The sequence below is a fragment of the Cryptomeria japonica genome, chromosome 7 (genome assembly GCF_030272615.1).
Source record: "Cryptomeria japonica chromosome 7, Sugi_1.0, whole genome shotgun sequence".
Classification (NCBI taxonomy): domain Eukaryota; kingdom Viridiplantae; phylum Streptophyta; class Pinopsida; order Cupressales; family Cupressaceae; genus Cryptomeria; species Cryptomeria japonica.
In genome coordinates this window covers 726,298,085-726,323,638 of record NC_081411.1, presented here as the reverse complement: position 1 = coordinate 726,323,638, position 25,554 = coordinate 726,298,085, and the positions used below count along the sequence as shown (strand labels likewise).

The 25,554-nt window shown below is 37.2% G+C and overlaps 1 protein-coding gene across 1 annotated transcript; it reads right to left on the bottom strand.

Annotated features, from left to right (window-relative positions):
• Window positions 1–205: 205 nt before the first annotated feature.
• LOC131049264 (protein CHUP1, chloroplastic) lies at window positions 206–7,330 on the bottom strand. Its single transcript, XM_057983309.1, has 10 exons — window positions 7,312–7,330; window positions 7,134–7,203; window positions 6,812–6,946; window positions 5,887–6,562; window positions 3,815–5,053; window positions 3,548–3,679; window positions 3,091–3,272; window positions 2,580–2,691; window positions 753–896; window positions 206–652 (listed from the first exon to the last, which is right to left on the bottom strand). The coding sequence occupies exons 4-10, from the start codon at window positions 6,547–6,549 to the stop codon at window positions 533–535; spliced, it is 2,592 nt and encodes an 863-aa protein (XP_057839292.1). The 5' UTR covers window positions 6,550–6,562; window positions 6,812–6,946; window positions 7,134–7,203; window positions 7,312–7,330; the 3' UTR covers window positions 206–532.
• Window positions 7,331–25,554: the final 18,224 nt, after the last annotated feature.

Below are 25,554 nucleotides of genomic sequence, written 5' to 3'. Positions count from 1 at the left end.
CATACGTTTCTCTTTCTTCCTCGAGCTATCTGTGTATCTCTTTCTGTCAATATAATTATGTTCATTAATTAATCAACGAGGATGTATATATATAATTCCTAATGTTTTGTGACGAACCATCCACGCTAGGAGGATTTGAACTAACTAAATTTACCTCCATCAACAGAGGGTGCTCTTGAATCTTCAATAATTAAAAGAGAAAACGAGAAAGATTTACAGTTTTTTTAATAAATTTGGGCTTACAAAGCACCAAAATTGCTCGGTCTTCAAATGTCAATTCAGAACATTGAAAATGTGTCTAAAATTATATACTTCTGTTCGGGACATCTATGCTGCTACCATCAGAGCTATTCCAGTTGTATTTGGGAAATCTCTATGGAAGACAGAAACAAAAAATAATCATTTTGTAAGGCTGGCAAGCATAAAATGTTTCCATTAATATAGAATGTTTAAATAAGTAATAAACAATCATGTTGAAAACAAATTTTCAGGGGCAAATTTTGAAAATCGCAACCCTTAATGAATGGCAGGTCTAACAAGTTGGTAGACCTGCACTCTGTTTTCTTGCTTGAGATTTCTTATGGCAGATGTGAGCAAGGTTTCTCAACTGCTCAAATGCAGACATGCTTTCAGTATCAAACCCTCCTGCAAACTGTAAACAAAAACCCAATGAATTTTGTTTTAGCAGCTATATATTTTATTTTATCAGATTTCCACAATACTAAATAATTACTATTAAGCTGAAATCTAACCTGGTGAACTCGAAAAGCAAAACGGACGCCCTGAAGCATTAAGAATTCGTGTGTAAGCTCCTTCTCACACGATTCCATTGATTTTAGTTCTATTGCAACTCTTTTCATGTACTTTTTCGCCAGCTTAACTGAAGCAAACTTTATCTGCATTTATAATGAATAAATCACTTTACTTCGCACCAAACATAAAGATTAAACCCATGTTCAAAACATATCACAACTGCTGTAACGCTCAATGGCATCAACTAAACCTTGTCAAAAATGTAAGAAAGAAAAAGATTTATTAGTGTAATATCAATGGAAACATAAAAATATTACACTACTAAACAGCTGAAACTCACGCCAAGTAAAGCAGTTGGAATCAGGGTTTGTTTTGTTAACATCGGGAATAGTTGCTCTTAGAAATTTGTTTGTCTTGGTTTGCAAAAAGAATCTATTATGCTTTTAGAAGAGGATTCACAAAGAATTAGAGCCTTATTCCTCCAACTAATATGCTGTATCCTGGGGCAACCTTCTAATGAGCAAGGACAAGAAGATCTGTATTTTGGAAGCAACATTTAATAAGAAACTCTGGAAAGAAAGGTATTTGCAGAAACAGTATTCCATTATCATCGGCTTTGAAAGCTTAGGAATATAAGTATGTTCACATATTCACCAAAAATCATTGAGTTCTGCCCTTCGCTATTCAGGGGACAAAAGTGGCATTACTGTACCTTCTGTTAACTATTTTTAATTCACATTTGAAACAGAGGCCCATCATATCAAAGGGGAAAAAATTCTAGATACTCAGCCAAACTGTTTGGTTCTCATCTCCATTATTCCTGTCGGCGAGGAGGAAGATGAGAAATATGATCATATTACGATACCAAACATCAAGCACAGATTTGCTATACAAATTACTTAATTGCAGTGAAGGATTCTTTAGTAATCATTTTGTTTCTTTCAAAGATAATTTACGAAGAGATATTTTGTTAACTTTCCTTAGACTCTGGATATTTGGAGCAGGATATGTGAACAGGCCAATGTGACGCCCCTTGTCCACAGAACCAGCTGGGTTTCTCTTTCATTGCCTCTTGCCTTTATTTACAAATTATCGTTATACATAAATCATAATTGGAGGTGGTAAAGCAATAAGTCTAGGTCAATGTGAGGCTTCCAGTCCCGCCTGCTTCCTCTTTCTGTCTCTTGCCTTTGTTTTCCAATCAGAATAGCTAAAACATAATTCGTTGTGGTAGGACAGAAGGAATCACCTCAAAACATTCCAACTTTATCTAGGACAGGTTGTATGCAGCATGCAATAAGGAATACCCACAGATTGCTCCTTTTCCTATTGTTATTATGATCCAAATTACAACAATCCTTGCAAATATAAAGCTTGATTTGCAGTCCAGATTATCCTAAAGTTTGAACTGTCTTTATATTCCTTTCTCAACATCATTTGTAAGCTTGATTTAGTGGAGCTTATAAATACTTTTGTGAATCAGAGCTTCTGCAATTATTATTCGAGCATCAATATTTTTTCTCTTAATATTGATCTAAGAATCAAGCATTACGAATTTTCTTCATCCTGGTAGAATTGAACATGAGCACATTTCGATTTTTTGTCCTAAACAGTTGATAAGAAGCAGACAAGGTTATAGTCTAAATGGACACCCTGAGTATTCCAACTCCATTATATGTGGAAATTGTGAAATAGATAAGCCTAAGACTGAATAAAAAGTAATCATCTCACCCTGATAAAAGCATTCTGAATAATCCAACATGAACTAGTGCTTGCATGTTAAATGAACAAAGTTACAATACATTGCCCCAAATTTCAGTAAGTACCTTGCTAACAATTCCAGTATCTAGCATCCAATCCCATGGTATCTGAAACTCTTTGTATCGTGTCATTGCTGTATCTCTCATTCGCAAAAGGCTGTAGACACTATGCTCCAATCTGCCAAAAGAGGTAAGCAGAGATCAATGCAATTTTTCCCCGAAAGAAAAGAGATATTTTCAAGCACTATTTGATTTAAATCTAGACTATTTGTAGCAGCAATATTGAACATCAACTTAGTCAGCATGAATTCTAATATGTGAAAAATTTAAATTCTACATCTTGCTATCTTAGTATCCATAATGCTATAAGATGTAAGTAGGCAACAAATTACATGAGTAGTACAGTGTAGAGGAAGAAACAAGAAATATGAAAACCTCTTCAAGGATAGACTGGGTATGGAAGTTCTGAGCTGTAAGGCTCAATGTTTTACATGGGTTCTAATTTCTAACAAGTCTAAAATGTGAAGCATATACTCCAAAATGATTATGGATAACATTGTCAATTATGCAATCTTACTTTTCCAGTAAGGTTAGCATCTTCTTTAAAGCCACATCACAAGGCTGATGAAGATCATCTTCATATGATGTAACTTCAGTTTCCAGCTTCTTTAAATCGCAGTATCCAAAGGCAGCCTCTCTCAAAGCATCAGCTTTCCTCTCTGGCCAGTCAAAATGCTTCAATACTGCTCTTTCGTCAACCTGCAAACATGAAAGCAGGTGTGGTTATTTGTTTGACAGCAGCTAGAAAATAGAAAGAATGAAATCATGAAGACCAGCAAGGAATATGATTGACTGCTTTTCTCAGTGAGAAGATTTAATAAGTGAAGCACATTCTTGAAGAGACACTCATATTCCAAATTTTAGTTCTTAGCAAGTAAAGAAGACAGAATAAGCAATGCTACAAAACCCTTTCTTGAGAACAACAGCAGAGTTCTATTTTGACATAAACTTGTCAATCTTAAGAAACAACTTACCAGGAAAGATAATTCTTCATCAAGCCACTTAACAAATGCTACAACATCCTCTATCTCGGTATACACTGCAGCATGAACTTCACTTATTAAAGACCGGACAAAATCACCTTGAGTCTCCACATCTGTTTTGATCTGCAAAACCCCATTTCACAAAAATAATTGCCCTTCAGAGCTGGAGGATGTTTGAAGACAAAGAAGACAATCATTCTTCACATTGCAAACCATCACAAAAAGATTTGCAGGTCATCCAAGAATTATGATACTTACAGCCAGTAGGTGGGATGACCGGTTCTCAATTTCTCCAATCATGTTACTTCGTGCATTTGCAACATTTGGAGTATCAACCGATGCAGCTCCAGAGGAATCTTTTTTTGCATCTCTTTTCATTAATGAGTGGTAAAACTCAACCACTTCGGGTGCTCTCTGCATTACATCTTTTCCAGGTGCTAATGTATTTGAGGGAGGAGGGAGTGGTGGTGGTGCCCCTTTCGCCCGTAAATGTGGGGGTGGAGGAGGAGGTGGTGCTCCTTTGGACCCTGCATGTGGGGGTGGAGGAGGAGGTGGTGCAACTTTAGACCCTGCACGTGGGGGTGGTGGAGGTGGTGGCGGCATTGTTTTTCTGTCTGAATTGATAGGTCCATTTGTTGCAGCAGGACCAATACTGGGTTTGGGAGGGGGCTTTGGTATCCGTGATGCCCTTCTTTCAACTTCTACTGGTGTCAATTTAGTTACTTCAGAGAATTTGGGCACTTGATTATCCTCCTTAATTTGCTTCTCCTTCTTAAGAAATATTTTTTGTTTATCTTCGAAAGAAGAGCCTTTGGATGTAGGTTGAAGAGTAGAAGGCATATCATTAGATGACTCAAGCCTTGTCTTTTGTTGACCATTAGAAAGAGAAATTTTAGCTGTACCTTCATTGAGTTCTCGTCTGTGGTGCAGAAAATGATGCTCCAATGGTTCCTTTGACTCGCAGCTAGAATAACTATTCCTCGGACTGCTATTGCAAGAGCGATCCTTCTCACTGCCCTGATCTAAAAGATTTTGTACAAATTGCCATTCGTTCCTTTTCTTGGTCAACTTCCTTTTGCCAATCAATCTTGACCTTTTTGAGATACCAATAAGCCCTTGAAAATTTTCGAAAGATAAATCATCAAGATCGCCAGATTCAGATGTACTGGATGAACGAGATGATAAACCCTCATTATCAGAATCTTCCTGCCTTTTTCTCTGTAGCTCGGGCATGGTACATTCCAGAATAAGTTGTTTTGCACTGCGCCGTGAGTTTGGACTCAAACTGTCATTTAAATCATCTGCTGACCTTTTCCCAGATGTCTGCTTGTAACTGCTAAGCTGGTAGTGCAAATTGGCATTGACCCAGCGCAAGTGAGCAAGTTCTTCAACTTCTGTAAAGCGATCCATCTGCAATCCTTCAACTTGTTTCCGAAGATCTTCATTTGTGTGCCTTAACATAGACTCTTCGGTTTCAGCTTTTGCAACCAGATTGATCTGCACAAATTCCACATGAAATGATTGTCTTTAGAGTGTTAAAGTAATTCAACTATTTCGATACCCTTGAAATGACCAACCAGATTACTCTGCACAAATTCCACATGAAATGGTTGTCTTTAGAGTGTTAAAGTAATTCAACTATTTCGATACCCTTGAAATGACCAAGCTCTAATAGGTGGATAAGACAGAAGGGAATAAAATCTTCAAGAAATGTACATACTACTATAATCAATAGAATCTTGCAACTTTAAGAACATTCAAATTGAACATAGTCAGGAGCACAAAAAAGGGTTCGAACTACCAGATAAGTGGGACTCTGATACAGGATGTACAAAGCTAAGGTATAGACGGAAAAATCCAACAGAAGAGGGAATGGATGCAGAATGGACCCAAAATTTCTAAACAGAGCATCCAATAGAGTATATGCACAAAGTATATAGTATGGGAAAATGTTTCATTTATAAATTCATGCATATTCTCTAGATTGATAGCAACCGAATTGTCTATGCAATTTAGTGAAGGGTAGTCTGTTGAAAGGGTATAATTGGTTTCTTTGAATAGTTATGAACATATTTATGAGGTTATCAAAAAACCCTACCATTAATTGGCTTTTGGCAAGAATCTAAAATTTCTGTTAAGTGGCTGCTCTGGAAACCGCACTATATATTCTATAGCCTATTTTGAATCATTGATCAAATTTATCACTTGAATAAAAAATAGGAACTCACAGTGATTCCTAAAGATCTTAAATGAATCTTTGAGGACATGAAGCTGAAAGATTTACAGATATTCAACCTAGCAGTTCTCAGAGGGTTCTTGTTTGAACTTACCTCAGCAATGCTTCTCAAAGCAACAATTTGTGATTCAGCTGCTGCAAGCTGTGACATAAATTCATTATTTTGTTGTACAAGTTCTGCACTTGATTGGCGCAATTCTTTTAATTCAATTTCTAAATGTTGTATTTTCTTTTCTGCATTTGAAGCATCCCCCTTCTTCATTTCTTCAATATGTGCTTTTTCAGCTTTCAGTTCTGTTTCCAAGGCTGGAACCCTAGCAATTTCCTCACGCATTTGAATCTTCTCTCTTTCCAATGAGCCAATTTTTTTCATCATAACCTGAGCTTCGATGTTCTTAAACTCTAACTCTTTCTCAAGCTCGGAAAGTCTAGTGACTCGTTCCTTATATTCAATAAGCTCTGCCTCTTTCTCCTGCAATTCCTTCTCAAGCTGCTCAAGCTCGTTCACATTACGCTTTGCACAAATAGGCTCCGAAACCCCAGGAGATTGTGCATTGTTAACCTTAGGCAAGTACCCGATCAGAGATCTCTTTACACGAGCAGAGTACTCACTGGCTCGAACTTTGGACTTCTGCAGAGAGCTGTTAACGGACGACTGCTTCTTATTTGACAGGAGAACATTTTTTGAAACCTCCAGCAAAGGTCCCGGAGGATTGTTCTCAGCTCCCACTGGCGTCTTTGCTTTCCCAACTACCATTGCAGGAAGGAGTCTGAAATTACGTGTAGATTGCAAACAAAAAAAGTTTAACATCACCTTAACATCTGGCATTTCTAATGCCAAAAGCCTACCTCTACTAAAAATTTATCACAAAGCTAATTCTTTATTCGTCTTGACAAATGGTAACAACATTTTCAAAGAAACACTAAATAACTCATAAATCTTCAAAGAAACAACAGAGCTCAGCAGATTATTAAAAGCTGAAGATCTTGATCTCTAAATTCAAAATGCTAAAGCTTACATTGTTCAAGAAATGCTTAAAAAAAGCAACTTTTAGAGCAAAATGCGGCAGAAGCTAGCCGTAAACATGTTGTTCGGAGTTCTGAAACTTGACGCCAGTTCGTTCCGCCTCAGAAGAGCATATATGCTCTTGACACTGCATTTGCCTCACCAAAATATAAATATTTAAAGGAAATTTAGGTGTTTCCGTAATCGAGAAGACAATTTCTGGTTGGGGAAGAACCAAATACGAAGATTTGAATTTGTTAATGTTAATACTAGTAAAATACACACTAGAAAATGCTTCAAATGGACTAAAACCATGGCAACGAGCATGTATTTACCTCAAATAATCTCCGGAAACACGATTTTGCATGAAAATTTCATTTCTTCTACTGTTCACTAATGATTCCCCTGTAAAGTTTTATCCGAAAGGTTCTCAATAGATGTTTATAGCCGTTACAAGTCAAACATTTGGTGATTTCAAACTCCAAAACTCGTGGTACAGAAAATTAACTTTACCGATACAGTCGAGGCGTGCGACAATAATTTCCACCATAAAATGTAAGATTAACAGAAAAAATTTGCCTGCACGCAGAATTTTGTTGACAAGTTTTACCTTCCAGCATCACAACGGTAGGAATGTTAAATATAAAATAATAATTATGATTATTTTGAATTCTTTCGCCGTTGAGCTGTGTACTTTCTTTTTCACGAGATTCGAACTCCGGACCTGTCGCTGTTAACAACAACATAATTATCGTTACCTATTATAAAATTGACGAAAAATAACTTTTGACTTTCTGTTTTAGAAGTAATTTAATCTCAGCGCAACATTTTACAGGATTTTTATGGGAACACGTTTGAGATATTTAAATTTTTAGAAGTAATTTAATCTCAGCGCAACATTTTACAGGATTTTTATGGGAACACGTTTGAGATATTTAAATTTCGTACCTGGTTTCGGTTCGAACTTCAATTTCTGTTGACGACCGTTGGTTATAAGCTGGTCTTGTCAAACGTCAGGCTTTTTGTACATTAATGCGGTGAACCCTAAAAGATGGGCATTAGTTTTGTTATGTTGCCCACCTAGTTAGCATTCATCGTTATGGGTTTAGTACAATTATTTATTTGTGGTTGCAAATGGGACATTTCAACGTATTAATTTGTTATTTTAACAAATAGGTTGCTTTTATATCCATGAAACAGGGTGGAATCACGTTGCAAAAATATGGTTTCTGGTCACCATCACAATAGAAATAAATTGTAAAAGAGGGCGAGATTTAAATTTGACATCTATTATGTATTTATATTAAAACAAAAACCAGCGTTTAAATCATTATAGGGGAAGGATATTATTAGTCGTTATAGCTAACTTCATGTATCTATAGATTCTTTATGGTACATCAGATTTCAATGATTTTTTATTGTTGTTGTTTTCATATGAAGCTTAAGCTTGGGCTTTTGGGTAGTAACGACACATGTTGTGGGATCCATTATGTGTGCAAGGGTTATAGTGTGGTCATTTCAAAGTGTCACCTAATACTTGCATAAAGATGCCCCAATATTGTGCACTACTACCACCTCAAAAATGGCCCATGCTTATGTACAAATGCCCTAGTGGTTGTGTGCTATGGGTACCAATAAAGTTGCACAACTCCAATTAAAATCCAAATATTCTAACTATTGGGAATAAAGTGAGCCACTATTAATACATGTGAAATTTACTAATGAACTTTTAGTTATCATTTCTTGGGTTTCTTTAAAGTTAGTAATTGGAGGTTTGGGTGAGCAAGGAGTGAACGGTAATTGAAATGGGTTGTAACTGGTGGACGCGTCTATTATGGCTCCAAAAAGACAGTACGGATTGACTAACACGTGTGCTAGTCGCACATTTTACATCGTCGATTTTGCAGTTAATGGATGTGATTGACTAACCTGTCACTGACACGTTGTACGAAAGGTCTATTTTGGAGCTAGAACAGTTGCGACCATAACTGGTGCTCTTCCCCTATCAGGTGTTGATATAAAAAAAATATTACTATTTGGATTGTTGAAATATCATGTCTTTAATGCACATTGTTATCATATTGCATTATATTATCTATAAAATTGTTCCTACTTTTTGTTGTTAAAGAAAGCTAGTTTTACTTTGTTGAAATGCAATGTTTTATTTTAGCTTTATACATATATGGTCACTAATTTGGTTGGTATATGAAATTTATTTTGTAGAAGGTTATGAGATGATTTTTTAAAATTAAATTTGATTTTCTTATATATATATATATATATATATATATATATATATATATATATATATATATATATATATATATATATATATATATATATATATATATTCTAGATCGTTTACAAATATTTTACTCATACGAGCATCAACTTGAGACCATTACATGACACTAATACTTGCTCATTTCGAGCAACCACACTAGAATCAAGACCAAGAAGACCAAGAGTCACAAAACATAATCCACTTATTAGAAACCACCTAGAAGCCAACTGTGGAAGACTAAGAGTCACAACTTTGAATTCCATATTAGATGTCCCTTTGGGATTTGAACTTTGAGCTCCACAATGAGAACTCAATGCTTTAACCAATATAACACAATCCCTTGACTAAATTTAAAATTTTACTTTCTTAATAGATTATATATACTTAAAAAATATATTCTTTTATAAATGTCTAAAGTGAAATGATTTGAATATAATTTAATGTTTTATATATTTTAAGAGTCAATGCAAAATATAAATTGATGTGTTAAATTTGGTATCTATTTGGAATGCATTACCCAAACACCAGAATCGATCACTCGCACACGAAGTTCCACGAGTGTGATGTTTTTCAAATCCTAATATGATTTCTATCTCGTCAACCTCTAGAGGAGCCACCTAACTTGGCCCCACCCAAACCAAGATCCATTCTTCCCACTTTTCAAGATTGTATTTCTCTTCACTATCTTGCAGTTTCCCTCGTGAATTTTCAATTATAATGCAAAATTCTTCACGAAGGACACCACCACATCGTCTAGAGTCTATGCTTCAAATTTTTTCTTTGATCCCATGGAGCCCAATAGTCCTTTGTTTGAGGAAGTGCTTCCTGAATAGTCATGGGGGGGAGAGGTAATGCTTGAAATCACCCTTCTATTGGGAGATTGTGTACATAACTTATTGGTCTTCTGAAAGCTGAAATTACTTCGAGTCCGCCAACTTTGGTTCCACACTAGAGAAATTTTTGGATATTGACTTCCAAATATCCTTCGGTGCAAAAGCATCATTCTCATAATAGAAAAAAGGTGCTCCTTGCATGAACACATTGATTTCCTCCAAAGCGTGGCCCAATAGGTTTCGCAGGAACTCCAAAACTAGTTAGTCCCTCTGAACATAAATTAGACACGTCACATCAAACACTCCAGACATTGTTTGTTTGTATTGCATACTCTATATCTATTTATCACCCTTTAACACTTTCCTCTGCTTTTCTCCAATTGCTCTCTTCTAGGCAGTTGATGAGCTTGTTTCCATGTCATTCAAGATAATGCCTGCTTGCTTTCTTTTAGGAAATTTGCTTGCACATGACTCTAAAGCTTGTATGTTTTGCTTCCGTACAGATATAAATTTTAATTCATGCTCAGATAATAATTAAATAAAATAACCATTTGTAAAGAAAAGATTTAGTCATTTGATGTTACATATTATCTGACGGAAAGATCCTAGACAATTCTTGGAGAAAGGAAACATCATTGATAATAATTTTTTGCAAATAACACTGAATCAAATAAATAATAAATGTTTAATGCAATTTTTAAAAATAGAACTCGTTCAATGCTTTCATTCACCGACAACAAATCCGTTTGACCCACATCATCTCTCATCGTCAAAATTTCGAAGATAACTAATGAAACGTCTGACAAGGATGTTGTATATCCGACGTCACTTCCATGTCGGATGGTCGTTGAGGAGAAATCATAACATCCATCGAAAATCCGATGAAAATCCGTCGATATTTGTGGTGAGGGGTGCAAATATAGCCGCCGTCGGATGAGTTCATTACATTGTCAGATTACCAACACAAATGGCATCATTAGGAAGCCCGACGATGAGTTTTTGACAGTAAAGTTGGTCGGAAGTCCGACATTTGGTCGTCGCAAATCCGACAATTAGCCATTGGAAATTAGGCCCAAATGTACTAGTGTCCGGTTCGAGCACACACCCATAGTCAGTCTCTACTCCATTGGCCATCGAAAAGACCATAAAAGCATTGCTTCGATCTCCCGTTGAACCAGCGACTCCACTAATGCAGCTCTGCCAGGTGGCACCCCCTGATTGTCTCTGAGGTCCCTACCCTGCCACCTTAGCATGACCTCACTAACCACATGGAATGAAGCTCTTCTTTGTCGCTAGGTCGCAATGGAAAGTCTAACGAGAAATTTCCCATCGCGACCTAATGACCACCACTTACTCACCATGTCGCGAGGGATACCATTTCGGGCACTTCACAACCTCAGTACATCGACAGCTGCTGATAGCCCCTGAATTTTACTCCACCATTGATCTTCCTCAAATTTGTCGTTGGATCTTCTCGATTTGCACAACCCTTATCTCACCTGGGCTGCTCACTTATGCCACATGTCACTTCCTGATTGGCTCTAGAGTCCCTATCCTGCCACCTTAGCATGACCTCACTAATTGCCCGAAATGAAGCTCTTCTTTGTCGCTGGGTCACGATGGATATTCTATCAAGTAGTTTCCCATCACGACCTAGTGACTAGCGCTGGATCTTCCTTGATCTGCTCATCCATTAGCCCATCACAAGAAGAGGGTTCCATCGGCCCAACAAGAGTCACACCAACAGTTGTTCCATCAGGATAGGTTACTCCAATCAGTCTGAACACAAGTCAAGTTAATTTGAGGCACATTTCCAACAAACTCCCACTTGACAAGGAATTCACTGGACCGATCACCATTCCAGACATTACTGAGAAACATGGGTATCAAGACCCATAGAATTAGAACACCATCTGAACTTGTGAGTGCTCATAGGTTTCGTCAAGGTGTCTGCAACATTTTCCAGAGTGTCTACCTTGTTAAGATAAACTTTTCCATCTTCCACCATGTCACGAACAAAGTGATACTGAACATCAATATGCTTCGTTCTGGCATGGAAAGTAGGGTTCTTTACCAAACATATGGCACTTTGACTGTCACTCCAAATTTTAACCTGCCCTGCATCAAAACCAGTATCTGAACTCAAACACCTAAGCCAAACAACTTCTTTACAAGCATGTGTGGCCGCCATGAATTATGCCTTTGTAGTGTACAAAGCGACTACAGATTGCCGCTTGCTCATCCAACTAATTGCTCCACCATTCATGACAAAAACATATCCACTAGTGGATCTTCTTCTGTCTATGTCTCCTGCCCAATCAGAATCCACAAAACCACATACACTGAGATTTTTCTTTGAATCATCAAAATGACCATGATAGCACAAAGCAAAATTTGAAGTTCCCTTCAGATATATAAACACCCTCTTTATAGCATCCCAATGCGGCCTTCCTAGATTCGACATAAACCTGCTTAGTACTCACACTCATTGGGCAATGTCTGGTCTTGTACAGACCATAGCATACATCAAGATGCCAATAGAACTTACATAAGGGATGTTCTTCATGTCAGCAATCTCTTTTGGAGATTTCGGACTGTCAAGCACATACAGCTTAGTTCCCTGCAAGATGGGAACAACCTGTGATTTACAGTTAGACATATGAAACTTGTCAAGAACATTGGTTATATATTTTCTCTGGCTGAGCCAAAGTTTCCTCTTAGATCTATGCCTTTTGATCTCCATTTTGAGAATGTAATTTTCTGCTCCTAAGTCCATTTCAAATTTCATAGATAACTGAGATTTTAAATCTGAGATCATACCTTTTGTATTTCCTATGAACAACATGTCACCTACATACAAAGCTATGATAAGAATCCTATCACCTTCTGTTTTGTAGTAGACACAATGATTAGCTTTTGATCTCACAAATCCCAAGGACAAAACAAATGTATCATACTTTTGATACCACATTCCGGGAGATTGTTTCAAACCATACAGAGACTTCTTGAGTCTGCAAACCAAGTGTTCTTTACCTTTTTCCACAAAATGCTCAGGCCGAGACATATAAATCTCTTCAAGATCACCATGAAGAAACGTTGTCTTCATATTTGTTTGCTCAATCTCCCAATCATATGCTACTGCAAGTGACAAGACAAATCTGATAGATGTCAGCTTAGCCACATGAGAAAAGATCTCTCCATAGTCAATACCTTCCTTTTGAGAATACCCCTTTGCAACCAATCTTGCTTTGTACTTGTCAATGCTACCATCTGGACCATACTTCTTTTTGAACACCCACTTGCAGCCTATAGGATCTCTACCTTTAGGCAATGGCACCAAATCCCAAGTTCCATTTTTATCCAATGATGAAATTTCATCATTCATGGCTTCCAACTAGGAATTTGAATCAGGCATTTTAATAGCTTCTTTGATAGTCCTAGACTCATCAGTATATGCAAGTATAGCATAAGCACAATTAACATTCAACATAGAGTGACTGTACTTATTAGGTGTATACCTATTAGGTTTCCACCTCTCTCGAGTAGATCTTCTCAACTCTGGTGTTGAGGCTTCTTAAGGTTCAATAGGAGGCTCATCATCATGTTCTTCTTCAGAACTACTTGAACTACTTGAACTCTCCTCATCTTCAGATATCTCAGGAGATTCTTCCTTAGCTGAAGGAATTTCAACCTCAGCTTCTCCTTGGTTTCCTATGTTGTGATCTAGTGACATAGGTTTCGGCTCATGAAAAATCACACTTCTGTTGTATATAACCTTACTAGTCACTGGATTCCAAAGTTTGTATCCTTTCACACCAACTCCATAGCCAATGAAGATACATTTCATAGCTTTGTTATCCAACTTAGATCTATTAACATCAAGCACATGAGCATATGCCTCTACACCAAAAACATGAAGGTGCCTTAAAGAAGGTTTCTTACCAGACCATACTTCCATAGGTGGTTTGTCAACCAATGCTAAAGTAGGAGAATGATTCAATAGGTAACATACTATAGCAACTGCTTTAGCCTAGAATTTTTGTTCCAGCCCAACTCCGCTCAACATGCTTCTTGCTTTCTTCATTAGAGACTGATTCAACCTTTCAACAACTCCATTTTATTGTGGAGTGTAAGGTACAGTCTTGTGTCTCTTAATTCCATGATCAACACAGTACTTGTCGAAATCTGCACTACAGTATTCACCACCATTGTATGTTCTTAAACATTGAATCCTTCTCCCAGTCTGATTTTCAACAAGGTTCTTAAACTCCTTAAACCGACTGAACACTTCTGATTTACTTTTAAGAAAGTACATAAATTCCCTTCTTGAATAATCATCTACAAAAGATACATAGTACTTAGACTTAGATAGAGAAGGAACATCCACTGGACCAAACACATTAGAGTGAACATAATCCAGAATGTCAGAAGACTTATGAGAACTGGAATAAAACTAAACATGGTTATGTTTTCCATATATGCAGTTTTCACATGAATCGAAATCAAAACTACAATCATTCAAACCTTCAACTAGATTCTTATTCTTCAAAACTTTTAAACCTTTTTCACCTATGTGGCCTAACCTGTTATGCCAGAGCATTGTTTTCTCATTTGGAAGTCTATCTTCCAATGAATTAGCATTATGCATCATTACAATTGTCTTAACAGACTTTTCAGAGGTTACATTACAACTGTAGTCACATAAATCTGTCCACTTAATTAAATGAATACTTAGTATTTATTTGATTATTTAACCATCAATTAATAATTAATTAAATTAATATTTAATTAATTCATCTTAACCCTATTCTCCTATTAATTAAATAAATTATTCAATTTATTTGATTTAATTCACTTAACCAAATTCAGACCATTAATTAAATAAATAAATCATATTTATTTAATTAAATCTTCTCTCACATTTAAATAAATTAATATTTATTTAAAACCCCCAAAATCCCACCTCTCACATTTAAATAAATAAATCATTTATTTCAATCACCTTTATCCTCCACCCACTTGCATTTTCCTACAAATGCAAATTGCACAATTATTTTAAATAAATAATTTATTTAAATCACCTTTATCCTCCACCCACTTGCATTTTCCTACAAATGCAAGTTGCACAATTATTTTAAATAAATAATTTATTTAAATCACATTTATCCTCCACCCACTTGTATTTTCCTACAAAAACAAATTGCACAACTATTTTAAATAAATTATTTATTTAAAATCCTATTTATCCTCACCCACTTGAAACCTTTAATGGTTTCCCTTAAAGTAGTCAAACTTGATGGCTTTAAAGTCTTCAAACTTGATGGCTTCCTTCTATAGTCTTCTTAAGACTTTAATGGTTTTCCTTAAAGTCTTCAAGCCTTTAATGGTTTCCCTCAAAGTCTTCAAGCATTTTAAATGCTTTATCTTCATTTTTCTCATTTAAATAAATTAATATTTATTTGAATATTTATCCAAATGCAAATTACACCATTTAATTGAAATAAATGATTTTATTTTAATTGAAAATACCAAAATTTCTCCCACTTGCATTTTCCTACAAAATCCACTTGTATGCCTAAACCCCTTCTAGATTCTTCTAAACCCTTCCTAATTAGCCTAATCCATCCCTTAAATATTGTCACATTCCTAAGCAAATTGGAGTCACTTCTCAAAGACTCCAAAGTCTTTGAAAAGCAATTAATGCTTTGTGTGTTCAACAAATTAACCCTCAAAGTCTTGGATAACCTTTGAAAGCTTCCAACCTTCAACCACTAAATGGCTCAAAGTCTTGGATAACCTTTGAAAGCTTCCAACCTTCAACCACTTAATCCCCAAAGTCTCCAATAACCATTAATGGTTAATTCAACCCTCCCACATGGTTAAAACATTTGTTTTGACTCAACCTCTACCCAACCCAAAGGTCTCATCAGGCCATTAATGCTTTGACCATGATTATCTCTTAAACATTTGCACAAAGGTTTATCCTTGGATTAACTCTTAATCCAGTGGGTAATCTTAATTTAGACTTGACCCTTGCCTTCTAGATAACCATGAGGTCTTTTCAGGCCTTTAATGCCTCCAACCTCTTCTCTCAACCCAATCCTATGTTGAAACTTGTCACCATTTTATTGGTGCCAATTGTGCACATGGATCCCCAACTTTCAATCCTAACCCTTGTTAAGATTGCTCAATCTTAACCCTTCATTTCCCTATTTCTTCTATAAATAGAACCCTTCTCCTCAAGCAAAAGGGGAAGCATTTTAGAGTATTGTTGTTATACTGGCATTAGCATAGAGCTTTTTCATAGCATCACTATCTACTCTTGTATAGTATTTGCTTATCATATTCAACCATCTTGAATCTCCATATGGCATCCATGGCTAGTGCTAAAAGCTGAGAGCTACACTCATTTGGGACTTGGAGAGGAGAGGAACAAGGGAGGAGCAACTATGAGCATCTTGATTAGCTATTTCATTCTATGTTTATATGCTTTCTATTTCATGCTTAATATCTCTCTTGATATGCCTGTTTAGGATAATCTTTTGTTGCTAACACTAACGTTTGTTTCTTGTGCTCTTGTGTGTGTTGCCATCAAACAGATTTTCTAATCCTTTTTGCAGAGCATCAACAACATATAGGTTCAACATGTATACCATTCCACCAGCATATGGTTCATACTTCAAGAACCACTCCTTGTGAGAGGTCATGTGACATGATGCACCAGAATCTACAACATATAGATTCTTCTTCTTCTTCTTCTTCTTCTTCTTCTTCTTCTTCTTCTTCTTCTTCCTCTTCTTCTTCTTCTTCTTCTCCTTGCAATCCTTTTGGATATGCCCTTTTTTCCCACAGTTCCAACACTTCACCTTTGACTTCTTGCCTAGAGATTTTGATCTCTCTTGAGACTTGGACTTGGACTTCTTTCCTTTCTTCTTGTCTTTGTCCTCCTGTCTCCCTCAAATAGAGAGTGCATCTTTTGTCATCTTAGAAGACTTCTTTCTCATTTGTTTTGACAAAAGAGTTAACCACAGTATCCATCTTGAACTAGGTCTTAGTACTACCGATAGCCATCACTAAATGATCCCAAGAGTCAGGCAATGAACACAACAACACCATGCAACGTTATTCTTCCTGAATGGTCACACCAATAGAAGTTAACTATGCAAGAACCATGTTGAATGCATTCAAGTGGTCTGCCAATGGTGTTCCTGCATCCATCTTCAGAGAGTACAACTTCTTCCTCAAGAAAAATTTATTTACCAAGGACTTGCCTTGATAAATATCTCCCAACTTATTCTAGAGAAGATGTGCAGTCTTCTCCTCATGGATGTTTAACAAAACAAAATTAGCAAGACATGGCCTGATTAGACCCCTTGCCTTCTGTTCGACTAATTGCCAATCCTCTTGCTTCATGTCTATAGGTTTTTGCCCAGAAATAACAATCCAAAGGTCTCGATCAACCAACAAGTCTTCCATCTTGAGTTTCCATAGTTTGAAACTGGAACCATTAAATTTTTCCATGTCTATGCGCCCTGAGGTGCTCGCCATATTAACCTGTAAAACAAACAAGTAGACACTCTACAATACTTCCACTGAAATAGAACTGACACAAAAAACTAACCCTACCCAACAAGGATAACAAAACGGGCCAAGCTCTGATACCACCTGTAAGGAAAGCACAGTGCGGAAACGCCTTCCTAATGTTAATTAAAAGGGAAGATCATGCAAGAATGTAGTTTAAAACTTTTACAAAATGTTAATAATAACATAGACAAAACACATAGAATCAACACAGAGACAGAACACCAAAAATTACGTCAGAAAACCCTTTCAGGAAAAACCCACCACCAATAGTTGAAACACTTTATTTCCAATAAATAAATTTACAATAAAGTTTCATTCTGCAACTACAAGTATTCATTCTCAGATTCTCATGAACTGGACACTACAATTGACTCACACTATTAGTCTATCACCATAGTTATCCAATGGCTACATATATCAGATTGTTGACAATTCATCGGAGCAACTGCACCAATGGTTTGAATTATAACCATCTGTGTCGGTTTGCATTCATGGGAAACACAATATCCCACATGCACTAGGAAGTCGGGTTGGTTCGTATTCATATATACCGACAAGACCATCTTCAATGTCCAAGTGTTTATCTTTTGGACTCTGGTTCGAGTGCACACCCTTAGTTAGTCTCTACTCCATCGGCCATCGGAAAGACCACAAAGAATTGCTCCGATCTCCTGATGAACTAGCGACTCCACTAATGCAGCTCTACCATGTGGCACCCCTTGATTGGCTCCAGGGTCCCTACCCTACCACCTTAGCATGACCTCACTAACCGCCTAGAATGAAGCTATTCCCCCTGTTTCAGTGTTTTTCCCTTCTCTGTCTTTCCCTTTCTTTTAATACGTTTGTGTTAAATAGTGCCTCTGTTCAAACGCAGACTAGCGCTATTGTAACAAAACGTTGTACAAATCACCTTGTAACCAAAAAAAAAAAAAAATTAGGCTTGTAGAAGCCCACCAAATAGGCGGATTTTACTAACTATTTTTCTCTTTTGTGTAGATTTAAATTAGATTAAAAAGTAGATTTATATTTTTTACTAACTTGTTTTTTGAAGTTGGTTTTAAAAATGAATTCACTTTTTATTTTGGTTTAAAATTAACTTCACATTTCAAATTTGGGCTTTTAAAAAAAGAATCACACATTTGTTTGGGGCTCTTAAAAAGAATTTCATTGTTCCAAGGTAAAAAGAACCACAAAATTACACAAAAACAACTTTTTTTTTTTTTTTTGCAAGTTAGGAAACAAACTTCGTTTTGGTGCTTAAAATAAACAAGGCAAAATTTATTTCTTGCATCAAGATAAAACTCACAATCCACACTTCCATTTTTGGTGCAAATAAAATTCACAATCAACTTGTCTCATTTTTAAAGCAATTTTACTTCATGCAAACGTGTTTTTCATTAAGTTGACCAGGATTTTCAAAATTCTAGATTACAAAACACATTGCCTTTGAAGTTAAAAAGAACACCATGACTGTTGGAGCAACATCTCCAAATAGTTAGATCATATTGCCATGATGGATTAAAAAGAACAAGTGAATTTCATGTTTGGCACGCTTGTGCACAAAAGTCAGTCGAGTGGACCTACTTCTAACACACACTATCCTCTCCCTTGGCTCTCGTGGTCCTAGGTGCAAGAGAAAAGTGTTAGTAACGCTCAAATTTTATCTTTTTAAGAGAGGCCTGCCAAGGGATCGATACTCTTGGGAACGACCTCGAGCGGTAAATCCTTCGAGCCGCTATAGAAATCAGGTGTGAGCGAAAGCTGTAGCCTTGGGTATAGCTGTTCCTACAGTGTAACTGGCCGAAAGGACAAATGGGCCCCACCACCAGTTACAAGGCTCTTAAGTGAGTCACTGCAGAATGAACTTATGTCCAAAAACATCGAACATGACTAAACACCTTTAAGTAGTAGCCCACCCGTTCTATTGATTGAGGATATTTGCGATATAATTTAGTGCAAGAGCATAGATGGTTTTGCTCCCAAGATACTCACCATACATATTTCCTTGAGTAGAAACATAGCTTTTTGAAAAGTCACTTGTGGCTTGATAAAAGTGGTGACTCCCCCATCATAGGGATCATCTATTTGTTATGCTCGTGCAAGACTTAGTATATCACATCCTTACCTGCCACAGCGGGATTCATAAGGTATGTAGTACCAAAGTCGAAGAAATATCAAGATGTGGGCTAAATTTATCACAACTGGCCATTTGACCTTAGGGATAAAAAGTGTTTGAAGTGTGTTCATTTTACAGACCTAGTGCGAATTGAGCCGACTTCAGGCTTTGGAAATACACCTTAAAATACATCTAAAGGAAGGGTCAAAAACAAGTCCAAGAATTGGGTTGATCTAGACCCATACTCATTTGTGCCTTTGAGGCTACAATCTTGTGTTTGTGTGCTTGCTTTGTTTTCTTGTCAAAGAAAAATCAGAAAATCAATCCCAAAAACAAAGTATTCATCCAACATCTGTCAACACAACCAAAAATACCAAAAACAAAGTGCAAACAAACAAAGAGTCAAAAATTTATGACCATTCTTCACATCTTGCGAAAGAAGAAGTGTCATCAGAGTATCACCTTGAAAAGGAGACCACTAAGCTCAAAGGCTTTGATCAAAAGGAGGAAATTCTTCTATCTCAATAGACAAATTTTTGTCTCACATAGAGTCTTTCTACATCGCATGCGTCTATACCTTCAAGGTAAAACAAACGAGTTTGATTCAGAATCATTGAACCGCAGAGCTTTTATGCAATATAGAGCTCTGAGTTATCACAAAAATCAAGGAGGAAAGATTAACCCCAAATTCTTCCCAAACATTTGTATCACCTACAACACAGCTCGAGAAGTGCCACCAACACCTGAAAGGGAAGAAGATGAGTTTGTCCCATTTGTGACACAAAGTTTTTATTGAAAGTTGAAAAACAAAACATCCATCATCTCACTCATACATCATCACTTCATCATCAATCCATCCCAAAACTCTCAAAACATTAAGAGGTTCTTGTCCCAAGATTCCTTTTTTAGATATTGCTTGAAATCAAACACATCACATCACTTTTAGATTGTTTCTACATCTAGGATAAGCTCATCCTAAGAGACACATCTACGCAGGTTAAAACTAGTTCATGAGTGAATCCTCTCATTGCTAGGTAGTCAAAATCTGTAACACATCTCAGATTTCTCTACACCTTATCACATCCAAACTCATCAAAACAAACAAGCAATTCAAAGAAAGAATTCTGGTTACATTTACCTTTAGAGTGCTAGAGATCTACAATCCACTAATCATCCATCTTTCATCGAACAACTCATCATCATCTTCAATCAACTTCAACACAAACTTGCAAACAAAATGGCTCAAACCCGATCACGATCAAGGCAACGAGAAATAGAAATTGAGGAAGAAGAGGACAACCTCAATGAATTTCAAGAAGCACTTGTAGGAAATGGGAATGATGAAAACCCAGGTACACCCACTCCTTCAACAATCGAAAGGGTTCAGCATAATCCTCATTTTAACAGATTATTTGATGAAATACTAAGGAGCAACGCAGATGCTCACTTCTTAAAACTCGCTCAAGAAGGAGCCAAACTCCCCTCTGACTTTGATCTTGCCCAATTAAGACCAGCATCAGAAAGACAAAGTCGCCATGAGGAAGAAAGAGGTAGAAATCACACCAGATATAACATTCCTCAAGGTAACCCACCACCTCCTCCTCCAAATGAAATGGAGATGTTGCGGCAACAAGTCGAGAATCTCGCCCAACAACTTCATAGTGGTGTTAAGACCAATCAATTCTCACTTAACGACATCTGTCCCTATCCGTTTGATAGGAATCTTTATATGCCACCCTTTCCACGCGGGTTTGAAACACCCAAATTTGAAAAATATAGAGGAAAGGGGGATCCTCGAGATCATGTCCGAGAATTTCATTCTGCTTGTCTTGAAGTGGCTTATGAGGACACATACCTAATGCGCCTTTTTCCCCAAAGCTTGGGAGGAACAACCACATCATGGTTTTCCCGACTTCCAGGTGGCATTAGAACATTTGAGGAACTCATCCAGAAGTTCCTATCTCATTACTCTTATAATATTGAACGCGACATCACCATGGCTGATCTATGCAACACCAAACAAAAACCAGGTGAATTATTCTCAGTATTCCTGCAACGATGGCGCCAAATGTCTAGCAGACGTTCTCTTCAGTTACCTGAACAAGAACTAGTGGAAATTTTCATTTCCAACTTAAACGAAGAAATGGAATTTCACCTGGATGTCAAAGACACAGACTCCTTTAATGATATGATCACCAAGGGTATAAAATGTGAAAGGGCACTCATCAAGAAAGGACTCATCAAAATATTTAATGAACCAAAAGATGGTCCTCGCCCGCGCTTCAATAGCGATAAACCGAACTTCTGGAACAAGAATAAGAATATCGTCAATGATGGAGTTGTGGATGCCAGGACTGTCCAAAATGCACAACCTATGGTTCGGTTTGCAGGACAAAATCCTCCACCTCAAAATAATACACATGGTCCTCCTAATCAAGGTCGCATCACATCTCAAGATGAACCAAGACCTCGTCCACAAAAACAAAAACGCACTTACACTCCCTTAGGGGAACCCATTGAAATAGTGTTGCGACAACTCCTCTCTCAAAATTTGGTCACTCTACCTAAGCTATCAAACTATGAGCCTCAAGTCAAACCAGCATGGTGGAAAGATACTGAACACTGTGAGTTCCATCAAGGAAGAGGACACAAGACAAGTAATTGTCACCGATTGAAAGATCTCATTCAAGATCTTATTGATCGAGGAGAAATTGAGATTGAAGGACATGATCCAAAAATGACAAATAATGATCACCTGATGTTCAAGAATCCACTTCCATCACAAGATCAAAGGGGTCCTTCCACTTCCAGGCGAGGCACCGATACCACTGACTATACGCAGGCTGCGTATAACTACACTGTAAATCACCTGTATGATGCCAGTGAACAAATTGCAACTATAACCTTCAAAAATCCCACCTCAAATTGCAATGTTGTTACACGTCGCGGCAAAGTTACCATAAAGGCAGCTCCACAGGGCACCACCTCTGTCCCGAAGCAATACAATCTTGTGGAACAATTAGACAAAACCCCTGCACTTATATCCATTTTGGAGCTTTTGCGTCTGTCACCCTCTCATTGACCAAAATTCTCAAAGCATTAAGAGGTTCTTGTCCCACGATTCCTTTTTAGATATTGCTTGAAATCAAACACATCACATCACTTTTTAGATTGTTTCTACATCTAGGATAAGCTCATCCTAAGAGACACATCTAGGCAGGTTAAAACTAGTTCATGAGTGAATCCTCTCATTGCTAGGTAGTCAAAATCTGTAACACATCTCAGATTTCTCTACACCTTATCACATCCAAACTTATCAAACAAACAAGCAATTCAAAGAAAGGAATTTCGGTTACATCTACCTTAAAAGTGCTAGAGATCCCCATACAACACAAATCACCAATCATCAATCTTTCATCACCAACTCATCATCATCTTCAATCAACTTCAAAACAAACTTGCAAACAAAATGGCTCAAACCCGATCACGATCAAGGCAGCGAGAAATAGAAATTGAGGAAGAAGAGGACAACCTCAATGAATTTCAAGAAGCACTTGGAGGAAATGTAAATGATGAAAACCCAAGTAGTCCCACTCCTTCAACAATCGAAAGGGTTCAGCATAACCCTCATTTTAACAGATTATTTGATGAAATACTAAGGAGCAATGCGGATGCTCACTTTTTAAGACTCGCTCAAGAAGGAGCCAAACTCCCCTCTGACTTTGATCTTGCCCAATTAAGACAAGCATCAGAAAGACAAAGTCGCCATGAGGAGGAAAGGCGTAGAGATCCCATCAGATATAACATCCCTCGAGGTAACCCACCACCTCCTCCTCCAAATGAAATGGAGATGTTGCGGCAACAAGTCGCGAATCTCGCCCAACAACTTCATAGTGGTGTTAAGACCAATCAATTTTCACTTAACGACATCTGTCCCTATCCGTTTGATAGGAATCTTTATATGCCACCCTTTCCACGCGGGTTTGAAACACCCAAATTTGAAAAATATAGAGGAAAGGGGGATCCCCGTGATCATGTCCGAGAATTTCATTCTGCTTGTCTTGAAGTAGCTTATGAGGACACATACCTAATGCGCCTTTTTCCCCAAAGCTTGGGAGGAACAACCACATCATGGTTTTCCCGACTTCCAGGTGGCATTAGAACATTTGAGGAACTCATCCAGAAGTTCCTATCTCATTACTCTTATAATATTGAACGCGACATCACCATGGCTGATCTATGCAACACCAAACAAAAACCAGGTGAATTATTCTCAGTATTCCTGCAACGATGGCGCCAAATGTCTAGCAGACGTTCTCTTCAGTTACCTGAACAAGAACTAGTGGAAATTTTCATTTCCAACTTAAACGAAGAAATGGAATTTCACCTGGATGTCAAAGACACAGACTCCTTTAACGATATGATCACCAAAGGTATAAAATGTGAAAGGGCACTCATCAAGAAAGGGCTCATCAAAATCTTTAATGAACCAAAAGATGGTCCTCGCCCGCGCTTCAATAGTGACAAACCAAACTTCTGGAACAAGAATAAGAATATCGTCAACGCTGGGGTTGTGGATGCTCGAACTATCCAAAATGCACAACCTGTGGTTCGGTTTGCAGGACAAAATCCTCCACCTCAAAATAACACAAATGTTCCTCCTAATCAAGGTCGCATCACATCTCAGGATGAACCAAGACCTCGTCAGCAAAAACAAAAACGCACATACACTCCCTTAGGGGAACCCATTGAAATAGTGTTGCGACAACTCATTTCTCAAAATTTGATCACTCTACCTAAGCTATCAAACTATGAGCCTCAGGTCAAACCGGCATGGTGGAGAGATACTGAACACTGTGAGTTCCATCAAGGAAGAGGACACAAGACAAGTAATTGTCACCGATTGAAAGATCTCATTCAGGATCTTATTGATCGAGGAGAAATTGAAGTTGAAGGACATGACCCAAAAACAACCAATAATGATCATCAGATGTTCAAGAATCCACTTCCATCACAAGATCAAAGGGGTCCTTCCACTTCTAGGCGAGGCACTGATACCACTGATTATACGCAGGCTGCGTATAATTATACTGTAAATCACCTATATGATGCCAGTGAACAAATTGCAACCATAACCTTCAAAAATCCCACCTCAAATTGCAATGTTGTTACACGTCGTGGCAAGGTCACCATCAAGGCAGCTCCACAAGGCACCACCTCCCCTCCACTTTTCATTCTTTTTCGAGAGATCGCCAGATTTTTCAAAAAAAAATTCGGCCCATCTCTCGAGGGGGCATACCACCCATTAAATTTACATTTTATGGGGCATTTCTTCACACCTATTTTTCTTTCTTTGAAACGACGCGATAAACCGCACCGTCTCAAAGAGGGGCAAATGTAGTCACATAAATCTGTCCACTTAATTAAATGAATATTTAATATTTATTTGATTATTTAACCATCAATTAATAATTAATTAAATTAATATATTTAATTAATTCATCTTAACCCTCTTCTCCTATTAATTAAATAAATTATTCAATTTATTTGATTTAATTCACTTAACCAAATTCAGACCATTAATTAAATAAATAAATCATATTTATTTAATTAAATCTTCTCTCACATTTAAATAAATTAATATTTATTTAAATCCCCCAAAATCCCACCTCTCACATTTAAATAAATAAATCATTTATTTAAATCACCTTTATCCTCCACCCACTTGCATTTTCCTACAAATGCAAGTTGCACAATTATTTTAAATAAATAATTTATTTAAATCACCTTTATCCTCCACCAAATGTTTAAGAGATAATCATGGTCAAAGCATTAATGGCCTGATGAGACCTTTGGGTTGGGTAGAGGTTGAGTCAAAACAAATGTTTTAACCATGTGGGAGGGTTGAATTAACCATTAATGGTTATTGGAGACTTTGG

Coding starts and splice junctions, on each gene's coding strand:
- LOC131049264 (XM_057983309.1), bottom strand. CDS start 6,549: ATGGTAGTTGGGAAAGCAAAGACGCCAGTGGGAGCTGAGAACAATCCT. Junction 2,692..3,090: donor ATGCTAACCTTACTGGAAAA/GTAAGATTGCAT, acceptor CTCTTTTGGCAG/ATTGGAGCATAGTGTCTACA. Junction 897..2,579: donor ATACTGGAATTGTTAGCAAG/GTACTTACTGAA, acceptor TTATAAATGCAG/ATAAAGTTTGCTTCAGTTAA.